General features: G+C 35.0%; 1 protein-coding gene across 1 annotated transcript; it reads right to left on the reverse strand.

Annotated features, from left to right (window-relative positions):
* Window positions 1-5,447: 5,447 nt before the first annotated feature.
* On the reverse strand, window positions 5,448-9,215 carry LOC146139241 (protein-tyrosine sulfotransferase 1-like). Its single transcript, XM_083391761.1, has 7 exons — window positions 9,211-9,215; window positions 8,458-8,551; window positions 7,704-7,867; window positions 7,265-7,420; window positions 7,072-7,194; window positions 6,244-6,453; window positions 5,448-5,661 (listed from the first exon to the last, which is right to left on the reverse strand). The coding sequence occupies exons 1-7, from the start codon at window positions 9,213-9,215 to the stop codon at window positions 5,448-5,450; spliced, it is 966 nt and encodes a 321-aa protein (XP_083247887.1).
* Window positions 9,216-13,783: the final 4,568 nt, after the last annotated feature.

Here is a 13,783-nt window from a genome sequence, read left to right on the forward strand (position 1 = left end):
AAGTTGATTTATATCGATTTAAGATGGGAAAATCTTTTAATTTGTTGTTTCAGTGTCTTGTGACAACTTCTTCTACATAAGTGGAAACTCTCTTTTACACGCAACGCATACTAAAAGAGCGAAGCATTGTCTGTTAAGGTTGCTCTTAGTAATGTGTACCAATTTCAATATATTGTACACTTTACTAAACGTGAACTTTTAAACTACTTGCGTCTTTTGGTGCCACAATGCAATGTGTTAAACATCATCGTTTGCTTTCTAAAAAGGCAGCCAAAAATGCAATCTTTAATCACAGATCTCCAGTTTACTTTAGTCTGGATTAATTGTTTAAGGCTTAAGCGATCTCAGTGGGGATGTCCGATAATACACGATCGGAGTTGACAGCTACCCGATGCACAGTGGTAGTATCGGTACTCGTCCGATACTAAGGTGAATCGGTGTTGATCCGATACCAAACCTATTTCTGCATTTCAGCCATGATTTTCGATCCAACATTTTTCATTTGAACGGAAATCTCGTGAAATAGTAAATTTACAGGCAAAAGTAACTTTTTAGAAAGTTTGATTTAACAACTTTGAAACGTTTCATTTGGCCATTTTAATTTATTCAATTTGTTTATATTGTCAGTGTAAAGCCAAAGGGACTGATCCAGGGCATTTCTTGTTTTTCGGGCGGGAAATGAAAAAATTCAAAATGACGCCACGAAGCTACGTCATAACTTGACGTCATAAAATAATTTGTCCTAAAACGCCTGTTGCTCACGAGCATACAAGCTAAATCCAGTCTCTCCTTGCGAAACGTTAAAAATGCGTTCATTTTATTCGTTTTTGAGCCACGGAATACCAGGGTTGTAATGACTTGAGTTAATGACTTGGCTTAAGTCACTGTTTTCAAATGACTTAACGCGACTTGAAGATATTTGACCTAAATGACTTGCTTGAGTCTTTTGGACGAATGACTTGACTTGGACTTGAGTCATTTTGTCAAATACCTTGGTTTAGAAAAAGGTGTTTTCATTAAATATTTTTAAATAAAATAAGGTTTTTTGTCTCAATTTTTGTACGTAGAACAATTTCCACGCTGTATATAGCGTTTTTGTTACTTTTAGTTAAGTTATTGGTCATAATCGGACGAATTTACCTGATAATAATTTACCAGTTCCGTTTTGTTTTATGCCAATGACTTGACTTGAAGTTGACTTGCTCTAATAATGACTTGACTGGGACTTTACTTGTTATTTTTGCAAAGACTTGTGTCATTTAGTATGAGACCGAACAACCATAGTAATCGTTTAAAACTTCACGTATAAATCGGAATAAAATAGGAAATATTAGACTCTCTTTTTAATATTACGTAAATCGAAAGTATTTTGTCATCTGCCTTTATTTTTCTGTATGCACATAAAGATAGACCAATTTAATTTTGCAATCTACATATTTGGTTTTCAAGCTACGCATTTTTTTAAATATGCGCGTGCAAGGCACTGTACAGTTAATTTGTTCTGACTTGTTCCACTTCAAGATAATTGCAACATGCGGTGGTTTATTAACAATTCCTCGTAATCTTCAGCTTAAACTCTTTACAACTAAGGCTGGATCCCCACCGCGACACGGCGCGACGAAACATGTCTGACTGTTGACTTGTCGCGTCGTGCCTGAAAGCGACTCTGTCCAATCCCCACCAACAAAGCGCGCAAAACTTGAAGTCGTCAAAGCTTGGCTATATAATTCAGTTGTGATCATGGCGGAGGCAAAATGAAATGGAAATTTTGAAAGAAATATGAATTTGAAAGCGTAACAAGCGGTTTTATACGGCAACATAAGCGCTGGGTACACCCCATTTGTAAAAAAGATATAAAGAGGGTGTACTATACTCTTATGTTGCCGTATAAACCGCTTGTTACGTTTTGAAAACGTTTGTTTGTTACGTTTTCTGGGTACACCCTATTTGTTAAAATATGTTAAGAGGGTGGTGCTTTATATGCACTTTTTTCGCACTGTATTGAAACATGAAGATAAATTTCAAAATTGCGCAAGAATTTTGTCAAAATACTTTTTGGCCTTAGGTTAGCACTTTTAAAGTTAAAATTGTATTAGGGTATTTTAAATTCCTATTCAATATGGAAAAAAAGTCCTGCTTGGGACTTAACCTTTGGTCAAAGTATTTTCCTAACTTCTGCAGCAACACTTGACAGGGGAATCCCCGAAAAGGATACGTCACGCGTTGTATTTTGTAAATCAATTAAGTGATGAACAAAGTTTTCGGTGATAAAATTGATTTAATCTGCTTTGCACTTCTAAATCTATTTGAATTAACATTCTAACTGCAGCTTTTACAAATATTTTCCACAGTATTTAGCTGCCTTGCCTAATCTAGCATCAATGGCGTTTATGCTGCCGTATATAATATTCAATGCCTGTACAACTATAAACATGACATGAATAATAAAAACGAGAATACGTTTATTGGGCAGCAAGTTAAGGCAATAAACTAACACCAAATGTCTTAACATCAGTTTTAAAGCAAGAAAAAAACAGCCTATTTTGCAAGTTAATAAACACAACACTGGTCAACAAAATTTAACAAAACAAAATTAGTAAAATAATTTAGATGCCTTTTTTACACTGATTCCGAATATGCCTTTAGTGTTTCTCGCACACCATATATGACATGGCTGGGTTCATAATTATATAACATTTAGCTGTAGTCCCTTATTCAAAAAAAAACCTTGATCTTAATAATTCCGCAGCTTAATCGTCTTTGTAAAATCGTTCACCTTGTTCGTCACTAACGGCACCTACGTTTTCTGCTAAAACGATTAAGTGGAAATGCAGAAAAAACGTTTTAAAACGCATGCTTTCTGTTATGACATGTATCTTTTTTTGAGCTTTGTATTTTGTTGTGAAGTTGTTTTCGTTTAATTTTATTTCAAGAAGTTCTGAGGTTTCTATTAAAAGAGAGGAATCGCTTGAAAGGTAGTTTTGGGGAAATGTGAACGGTTTTGCTTTGTTCCTGGTCGTATTTAAACTCCGTAGACCGACTTTGATCTGTGGGACTTTCTATACCAGCACTCAACTTCAGTGTTGTTGTGACTCAAGTCACTGTGTTCAAATGACTCGACTTGGCGTGAGTCGCTTGGTAAAATCACTTCAAGTCAAAGAACTTAAGTCATTGAGTCTTGGACTTAAACCGTTGAGTCAAATGATTTAGGTTGAAAAATGGTTTTCATTTACCGGTTTAATATAAAATTAAGCTGTTCACCTTTCGCACCTAAACGGTGAGATTGCTACATGTTGTTGTTTTGTTATTCTTACGTTGAATATTTTCCTAATCGGACGAGTTTACCTATTTTAATGGTTAAGTGTTATTATATTAGTGGTTTGACTCGGAGATGACTTGTTGTCATAATGACTTGACTGGGACTCGATTTGGGCAACTCATAACTTGGACTTCGACTTGACATGCTATTTTTTGAAAAAGACTTGACTGGGACTTAAATTGTTTCACAAATGATTCACTGGGACTTAAGTCATTTCAAAATGACTTGTTTACAAAACTACCCAACTTCATCAGGAACCATCCAAGACCTCCATGACAGGAACAGACATTGGGGCATTATATGGTACAGGTCCCTTGCTTGATCCAACTTGGGTTCGTCACTTATACTTTGAAGAAAACCCTTACACATTCACAAGGCAAAAATATGAGTCCAGTATGAATGTTGTCCGATTGTTATCGCCATACCATTCGAACAGCATAAGGCATCGATGGCGTTAGTTTGTGAAGGGAATTGTGTAAACCAGTTGAACAAGGTGTATCTCATGTCGTGCCTACTTCTTGTCTTGGTCTCCTGATACAGAGTACAACTGGTGCGTCTTTTTGATAGTATCAATGCAAACTGAAATTTCGTTGCCCGGATTTGGACTTAATCTGCTGCAAATATGGCAAACAGGTCAGGGTGGTTGTATTTTCTAAGGACAGACTAATAGCCACTAAGCCCTGTGGCACTTGTCGTCTTGACCTAATTGATCCATAAACTGCTATACTCAATACCTTGTTCTTATTAGCTGTATGAGTCCGGCACATATGGAACGCTTTATGAAGAATAACATATCAATTTAAAATGCACATGCTAGAAAACAAGTAAATACATTTTCGGAATCAGCGCCTCAATTTCTTCAAGAATAACAACATATCTCCGTTTACAATTTGCTGTTGACCAGTGTGCTATTAGTATGTTGATGATTAAATATGTTATACTGGCCAGAGGCCAAGCAAAACAACACATAATTTATATATTACACAAAAAATGAAACAATAAATACTACGTTTTTTTCTTAGAACTACAATTGCATCATATTCAATCTATTATAGTTATCCATTGGGAATTACTTTTTTGATATAGTGGTCATTGCTTTATCACTAAAAGCTTAAATAATAAAAATGTAAAAGTCCATTAACCCGCATTATGAAATAAGTTTGGCAACAACAGATAAAACTACGCATTGATAAAAATCTACTCTAAGTGAATCATGATCGATGCTTGCCTTGCGCAGCTTTTAAATCTTCAAAAAGCATAAATGAACATGTCTCTATGAAAACAGAATCAAGTTTACTTCACCTATTTAAGATTGAATCCTGGCATTTTTAAAACCAGCGGTTTCAAAACAAACCTTTTTATGGTTAAGGATTAATCGTGGCCTCCGTGGTGTGATTGTTTCACCTACAAATCAGCAGTAGAGTTTACAAGTGAAGACAGGTTTTTAAAAGAATAATGCAAAATGAGTCGAGACACAGTGCAAGACGTGACCGAAAGCCATTGCAGACTAACTTAATGTACATTTAAAATAGGTTATTCTGGCATATATTTCTTCAACCAACGTTTCGGCTTACAGTACGGCAAGCCTTCGTCAGGGACTGACACACAAAGCCAACAGGACGCAAAATAAAATGACACAAAGAAAAAAGGGGATAAAAATGTGCGAGACAACGTTCAAAATACACAGCGATAAGACAACGCATAATTCAGTGGTTTTTTTAGCACGTTTGTTGAAGAATATATGCCAAAAGAACTATTTTAAATATGCTATCCCTGGTAGCAACAGCATGTTTAACCTAATGTACCTGGATCAATGTGGCAAGCAAGGGCGACCTTGGGCCATAGGACCGTCGCTCAGTTGGTAGAACGACGTCCCGGAATGGCCGAAGGTTGTGAGTTCGAACCTCACTGCAAACTAGTTGTTTTTCTAGTCTGCCAAGTGCTTGGCGTCTTTGATCGACAGATTCGGTAAGTCTGCAATGGCTTTTCGGTGTACTGTTGATACGTAAATCAAAAAATTGTCAAAAACAGTTTTATCACAGTTAGTAAACACATATGTGTGTGTGTATCTTTCATTGTACAATAACTTGACTACCCAATTTTATCCAACAAATGTGTTTCATTCATCTTAAATAGAGTTGCTCAAACCTACCTTGTTTAATACCCAAGCGTCGGGTTCCCCATACTTAGGTGTCCTGTCGAATGGGTTGTATCCGAGTTTTAGAAGCATTGGTGCAATAAACGGCAAGTCACGACAAACATCTTCGGGAATTTTTCCGAACCAACTTGTGAGCGCATCCAAATAAAGCGGATGTTGAACCTGATCCGTTGACATCTCAACGCTGAAAAATGTATTTTGTTTTAACAATAGACACTTTACACGAACCCAGAATCTGTTGGGGAAGTTTTACCAGAGTCTAGACAAAATGTAACATAAATGGGAATTCATACATGTTATATGATTACACCAGTAGTTCTTGAACGGATATCCTTAGGAGCTCATTTTATTATCAATCTTTTTAAATATGTCGTGCCCTAAAATTTAAAACTAAGATTTACTCCACGGTAGAATAATTCTCCAAGCATTCGCATCATACACAAGCTATTCAAGCTATTAAATGTTTCATTAGGATAAAATTTAAATGCGAAAGTTGTGCTGCGGTTTATGCTTGAATTTCAACGATACGGCGTGAACATCGTAAAATATGCCTTAGGTACCCCGGTAGAGAACCACTGTTCCAAAACGAAATAGTTAGAACTTAAATAAAGTTCTTAGTCTTCAAAGATACGGGTTATAAGTTTGCTTTTCTAACACAATATTTCAGGCATATCTGAAGTCATTTTTTTAACTTTGAATATTAACCCTTTGTGTATGAATTACACATTAAACAGCCAACACCAAATAATTTGTAATGTCTACTAACTTCGATAACGAAATGTTAGTCAAATGTTTTTCATGGTTGAGCACATCTTTCGTCCATGGTAAATCAAGAAAGGCAAGAATTTGATGAAGTGTTATGACAGGTTGAAGCACCAAGTGCTCATATTTGACAGGCATACAAACCTGTGGACCAACTTTCATGCACTGGTTGTACATATCCTGAATTTTAATGCTCCACTTGGCCAATACATCTCTGTAACCCAAGAAAGTTAGTTTCTAAGTTCATAAAACGTGTTATTTATAAAGCATGAAAGAAGATCCACTTGGTTAACACGTCTCTGAAATCACATAAAGACAAATCTATGAATATAACTATACTTTTTTTCTTTCTTTTAAAGCACGAATGTTAAAGATTGCATGGCTATTTAAATGAATCTATACAAAACAGAGCGAGATGTGAAATTAATACTTTGGTATTGTGCTTATATAAGCTACTGCCTTTACCTTTGTGATTCGAGAAATTTAGCCCCTTTAATAAATCTTAATGTACTTGTAAATAAAACAGTATAAACTTGTAAGCATACTTGTTGTCACATCATGTTTTAAAGTTTAAGTTCAACATCTACGTACTTGAAATGAAAGTGGCGTGTGGTTGCCACTTTAGTCCTTGAAAAACTAGCACTTGTCAAGTCTTCGAACAACTAGCCCTTAGGACATAAACCCACTTTTCATATCTACCCACTACCCAGGTTGTTTAACTTACAACAATCCGACAAGATCTGTCCTTGCCAGATCTGTACAAGCATATTTTAAACAATATAACTTGAGTGCAATAAAAGTGCGTTCGATAATTGAATGTGTGTTGACTGACCTGTAACTTGTGATGTCAAAACCTGTGATAGTGACCTTTCTTGATATTATTGAGTGTGCAGATGCTCGTCCATCTCTTAGCATAAGGATAAACTTGGAATTTGGAAAAATCTCTTTAAGGTATCTTAAAATAAAACGAAGATTTCCAAAAGACAAATAATAATTGGTGTGTAGCTTTAACGAATTAAACTTACACTAAATGTTCAAGTGCAAACGGGTCTTTATTGCACAAACGCTTCGCTGGTTTACCATGCTTTACAATGACTTCCAAGATAAACTTAGCCATAGCATCGTTTAAAACCTCTCTGGACACCCCTGCTGCTTCCAATTTGCTAACGTCATTACGAGATCTGCAAACATTATAACATTTAACCCTTAGGGTTTAACATGTCAATATCAAAGGAATAAAAGTGATAAAGTGACATACAATTCTATGTGTTGTTTTGGAAAGTTACCAATTAATTGTTTCTCATCGAGATATTGCTTATAATCGGGTTTACCAGTTTAAATAGTTCAACGTTTTATTTCAAGACCAGGAGTTGACTTGCTTCAATTGTGACTTGACTTGAGCAACTGATGACTTGGGATGGATCTTGACTTGCGAAATGACATGTTTACCACATTGACAATTACCTTAACCAGTTTTCTCTGTCCACTAGAAGGCTTGGAATTATTTGTGTTTCTTGTCCACATCTTACATCTGGATGTGCATCGAGCATTGCACGCATTAAAGTTGTTCCACTTCTGGGCATCCCTCCAATAAATATTAGTGGGGACTCTTCGTTGAATGTTGTCTTCTAGTTTAATAATTATAATTAATCGTTCATTATCATGTTGTTTTATAAGTCAACAAAAGAGTATTTTCAGAAAAGCCAGGAAATAAGTTTAATTCTGACTTTGATGCTTTTTTAACGATATGGGTGAGGTCTTGAGTTTAAACCTCACCGCACACAAGCTCTATTTATAGCCTGGCCTGTGGTAATTAATCGGCTGTTTGTTAGGTCTATTGAAAGCTTTCGATGTGCTATGATACGTATAAGCCGTTATTTTCGATTGAATCGACTTTAGAAGGACAAGATCACATTGCACACGTAGGCCTATGTGGGTGTATCTCTCAATAATGCAATTTTGTTAAACTTACCTGCACAGAAAGTCGTTTTGGTTCTTGTGTGCCTTACAAAGGCCTATAATGTCTGCAACTATGAGTTCCTAGACATATTGAACAGAAATAGCACAAAATTTCAAGCAAACCTAAAGTTTGGCAAGATGGCGTTCTTTGTTTTACATTTCATTAGAGTTATTTGTTTTAAGGTAGTTGGTTCAAGTCTTATAAACAGCCAGAAGTCGGGTCTCATAAACATCTAAAAGCAAGATATTCTACTCTTACCTTTTCATCGAGATTCCGAACAGTGTAATCCTTAGGTGTTAGCACAACATCTTCCGTTAAATTTGCTGAACCATCTAATGTTCCATTGTTGTTGCTTGCATATTGGTAGGTAATATATAAAGCTGAAAACCAAAACAAAGTCCACGCAGCTCTCCCAGCGTTGCAAGTAAAACGTTTAGTTAGGTGGTGCATTTTGAAGATCAGTGCTCACAGATAAAAGCTAATTCGCTAAAATAATTAAATCTAAGGAAAAAATGTCTTTATCAGAACCACAAAACAAACCTAAAAAGAAAGTAAACCCATCCATCTTGCATGGCTGTAGTTAACAACACTCGACTGTGGTGGATATATGGATTCCTTATTTGTTTTGCGCTCTTGAAAAACACTCGTGTATATTTTCAGCCCTAGTAAGTTATTTGTTAAAAGTCGCTCTGTTTAAATTTTACTAGCTGCATTATTAAATAGACTGTCGTTATGGACTTGAATCATAGTTGCTATTTTTTATTACGGTAAGCATCTAGAATTGCTAAATTTAATCTAGAAACATCTAAATTTTTTATAGAAAAATCTAAAAAATAGTCTAAAAAGGATTTTTGAAAATATTCAACACATTTTGACAAAAAAAATCAACATTTAAAGCTTAATGCTGTATAAAATTGCATAAAGGTCTTGCTTGAAGCTTTAGATCTAAGATTTTCTGTTTTATAAAATATTTTACAAACATGACCAGTCACTGAAATTTTGATTTCATACCTCATTATTTATTTTTCAATTCGCAAAAATTTTAAACTTTTTTAAATTACTGAAATATTTAACCTGGATAGCGAATCTGTCACCAATTTTGATTATATAATAGTTTTTTTACAATAATCTAAAAAAATCCAACATCTCGATTGTATAATTCTACATCTAGAATCAAATCAAAACATCTAAATCTAGATTAAAATAAGGTAGAATGGCAACTATGACTTGAATCCATCATAAATCTTCAATAAACTTGTTTGTATTGATCATTTTGCAAATACACAACTGTTATTATAATACAGCCAATGAAGAGTAGCGATGTGAAAACAACGAGACACTTTTAAGTCTGGACCACAACTTTTGATCGCGAGTTTACCAAACGCACATGAACATGATGACATGGTAAACTAATAGCCTAGCACTTTTGTTAGTTCCAAGATATGAACCCTATGACGTGGTTGAGCTACAATTTTTGCAGGATATCATAACTTTACTGAAAAGGGAAACCAAAATAGACCTTATAAGAGCATTCGCCTATTAAGTTTCACACAATTTGTTTTACATTTAAAATGAGCATTTTTTTTATATGTGCATAATACAAGACACTTATTTCTCTGTCTTGCTGGTTTTTGATAAACTACCACATACGCTAGTCATATGGCCCGAAAATTTATTTTCGAGACATATCTTGTTTTTGCCGTTAAACGTTTCAGACCGATTTTTGTCCGAAGCTTTATAGCAAAAGTATACATCGGAGAAATATCAAATTTTCCGACAAGACGTAGAGTGCTATGTAGGTGTGCCTAAGAGATTTATAAGTCTGTACCCCTAGGTACCTTAGATTTGGGGAAAAAACACCTAAAATATTGTGAAGTTATCGTTTTAGCTCTCTTTACCTATCGACTCCCATCTAGCGGTAGAAATAAACAGAATTCGGTTACAGTGGCTTGCTTTGTTCAGCTCGCGAATCGAATAGACGCCTGCTGCGCTTTATTGTCCCGCGGTGCAACTTTCATTGCGCACAGTGGCTCGTCTTAGTAATTCATTGACAAAATATAGTATCCCATAGGCGTTAAACCATTTAAAGAGAACAAAATTTAATAGTATGGCCGTAGGCATTATCTACAAAAGTCTGTTTATCAAATATATTTTTCGAATAATCGTCGAATTTAAATTTATTGTAGGAGTAATATAATGAAGAGGCAAGGCCATATACTAAAGTTTAACCCGTCGTAGAACACAAGAAAGCATTACTAGAAGCTTTACATGCCGTTCGTGAACAATGTCGCCAGATTGGACCATAAGGAAAAAACCCTAGAAAATCCTATTTGTCACTGTCTCTGGGAAGGGGATTTTTGTTTTGATGCGGCAAACATTAAATTAAATATACTGTAAATAATGCGGTTTATAACAACCCACTAACACCTTAAATAAAATGAATATGAACTAAAATAAAATAAACACTAGGCCTTGAAAATATGCCCTCCGACAAAAAATACAACAACCGCACCCCGTCTAGTTCATTTTACGATGTCTTGAAATATTATTATTGCATCTGTATTATTGCCTAACTTGACGTCATATGAAACAGAATCATATTATATTCAGAAGAATGATATTGGCCTACTGAAAAAAGCTTACAACTAGCATTATTCAACGCTATTTGTAGAAAGTTATGAAACAGTAGATGATATCCACAGCGTCGCACGGCTTTTCAAAACAACTGTGCTTCTTGTTGACAATGGACGTGACCTGTACTTTAAAGATCGTAATGATGCGAAACAATACTTACGTAACAATAATACTAGGCTTCGGGAATTTATTCTTTGTAAACAAAATATAATTTTGTGAAACCAGGTTTTTGTGAAAAAAACGAAAGCTAATCGCGTACCACATCAAAACTTCACTAGTGGTACGCGTACCACAGGTTGGCACAACCCCTGTTTTATAGAGATCAGTGGTATACTAGCGGCAAATTATACTTTGTATATTGCATGACAAACATCTTTAAAATGTGTTCCTATATACCCATTCTTTATTATGACATTATATTATGGCTTATATTGCTTACAGTAGTTTTACTACCTCGCCTATGTTAACGACGTATTTCTATGCGTGCTGGATAAAAAGCGTTTATATTGTTGTACTCTAAAATAAATCAGGTGCCTTTGCAGTCTACAGCAATAATATTATGAAACTATGTGTGCGGCAATGTGTTGTTATTAATTAATAGTGTTGTGGACGTGATGAAAATGGATTGAACTGACTTAGACAAATTATCTCACTTGTATTAAGTCATTTATGCAATCGACTTTCAATAAACTTATGTTTTAAAAAATGTTTTTACTAATAATTGGTTATTGATATTTAGACGTAAAATAGTTTGATTGCTATTTGCTAAGTTTGGTATTTGTTATGCAAAGTATTACATGGGATAAATAAATTTACTAATTTTAACTTTGTTTAACATTTGGATTTAATATCAATGACTGGGCTTTGAATTCACTTGATGGTAATGACTTGGTCTGGGACTTGAGTTGTTATTACTGAGATTACTTGAGTCTAAGTTTATTTTTTAAATTACGGTTACAAAAACAATTGGAGACTTTACATTGTACAGACCTAAGACTTTGTGAAAGGTGGGTTAGAACTATCCACCTGACCTTGTTTAGTGTGATATATGGTATTATCTGTGTGATATATTCATTCCAATCAAGATGTAGGCTTACCGATACTGTGTGTTTGGTACACATTTATTTTCAAAGTCAAATGCCTAAAGCAGGGATGTCCATCCTGCCTGATACTTACGTGCGACCCACCACTTATTCTCAATTTCAATATCCTTTATTTAAAACAATTGTTTCGACTATCTCCAAAATGTATAGAACGCGCAGTATTTGATGAAGGCATACTCTCATATTTTTTCTGAGACTATATTTGAGTCTAATGCCACATTTTAACGGCCAACGAACGTTAATGTAGCCATCATTGTTAAGCAAGGTGTGTGTTTTTGCGGACCGTTTTAAGGAAATATATCAGCCCAAAGGTGTCGCACCATGGCACGATATGGCATGTAAACTTAATTTGTTGCGCTTCGCGCGATTAGGCTGACTTTCACTTGCATGTTTGCGCACGAGTTCACTCTCGAATAGCGAATGTTTGTAAATTAAGTTTTTTTATGACGTAACTTATGACGTCACCCCTTTCATTTAATGGGTTTTGCAGCCCATCGAAATTTTTAAAGTGTCAATTTGCGGCCCATTCTGTTAAAAGGTTGGACATCCCTGGCCTAAAGTCTTTGCCTGAATGATTTGAGGTCGAGGCAAGTCATTCATCCATGCTAGCTAAGTTAGATTTCTTTAAGTATTTGTGAAATTTTTGATCGATATATTTTTTTCCAACAAGAGATATTGCGCGATGAACTTTAGACCCGCTTGGTTCCAGTTTTGTGAACAAGTTATATTTTAATGACCAAGTCCCAGTCAGATCATGTGTAAAAACCTATAAGTTCAATTCATTTTTTTGAAAGTAGTCAAGTCCAAGTCAAGTATTTTTGAATAAATAACAAGTCAAGTCCCCTCCCCCTGAAATTGGTGAACTCGTCCGATTTTAAGCAATAAATCAAGTAAAGGATATCACAAAACATATGGCAAGCAAATTGTTTCATGTACAAAACTTCAGATAAATCCCTCAATTTAATAAAAAAAACACTCAATGAAAACACTTTATTTCAACCGAAGTCATTTGTCCAACAAACTTAACTCAAGTCAAATCATTTAAATACAGTGGCTTAAGTTTAGTAATTGACTTAAGTTACTACACTGCTTGGTTACCTTTGGTCTCCGCAGCCCTTATATATTATACACTCTACTTTAATCCAATAAAAAAGGCTTAGGCTTATTGGTCAGCAAGTTCAAGTAGTTGTCTATCACCATGAGCCCAATAAACAGTCTAGGCAAGAAAAAGCAGTACATATGAAAAGTTTACAAAACACTATTAGCAAGTAGGTGATTAGAAATATTGCAAACGTACAAGGTTAAATAAATAGGAAACAAATAAATTGCACATAATACGAATAAATAAATAAAGAAATCCTCTGTTCTGGGTCAAAACAACAAATCATATTGACATTCCAATATGTCCTACTATGAACATTTCTGGTTGAAAGTTGCTTGCTGGTAGATTTGTGCATCTTTTACGAGCTTTTTGTAGCGTGCTGAGTCTAAAAATTGCAAATGTTGAAATACATGTACAAATTTACATTTTATAAAAACAAAAAATAGCCATACGGTAATGGGAATACACAATAAGACCTACAAGGCAGCACTATCTAAAGCAGAATTATGTATAATACTATACTATAGTATTAAGACCAACGATAGTAAAATACATATGAATATCCACGGCAGAATGAGATCTAAATTGCCTAAATACGTCCTAAACCTGCCGGAATAAGTCCTAAATTCATCGTAATAAGGCCTAAATAACTTCTGAAACTGTGCGAGGGGGTATAAGATGATCGGGGTAGTTTTGACCTGCGCAGTTAGGGTGCCGCTGATTTTGCACCGAATTGGTTGCCCAT

The sequence above is a fragment of the Ascidiella aspersa genome, chromosome 6 (genome assembly GCF_963924565.1).
Source record: "Ascidiella aspersa chromosome 6, kaAscAspe10.2, whole genome shotgun sequence".
NCBI classification, from domain to species: Eukaryota; Metazoa; Chordata; class Ascidiacea; order Phlebobranchia; family Ascidiidae; genus Ascidiella; species Ascidiella aspersa.

Bases quoted from the DNA above. Each gene is read 5' to 3' on its own strand.
- LOC146139241 (XM_083391761.1), bottom strand. The intron at 7,195-7,264 runs GTAAGTTTAATT...TTTTATTTTAAG, and splicing joins TTTGCACTTGAACATTTAGT to ATACCTTAAAGAGATTTTTC. The intron at 5,662-6,243 runs GTTAGTAGACAT...TACATTTTTCAG, and splicing joins ACTAACATTTCGTTATCGAA to CGTTGAGATGTCAACGGATC.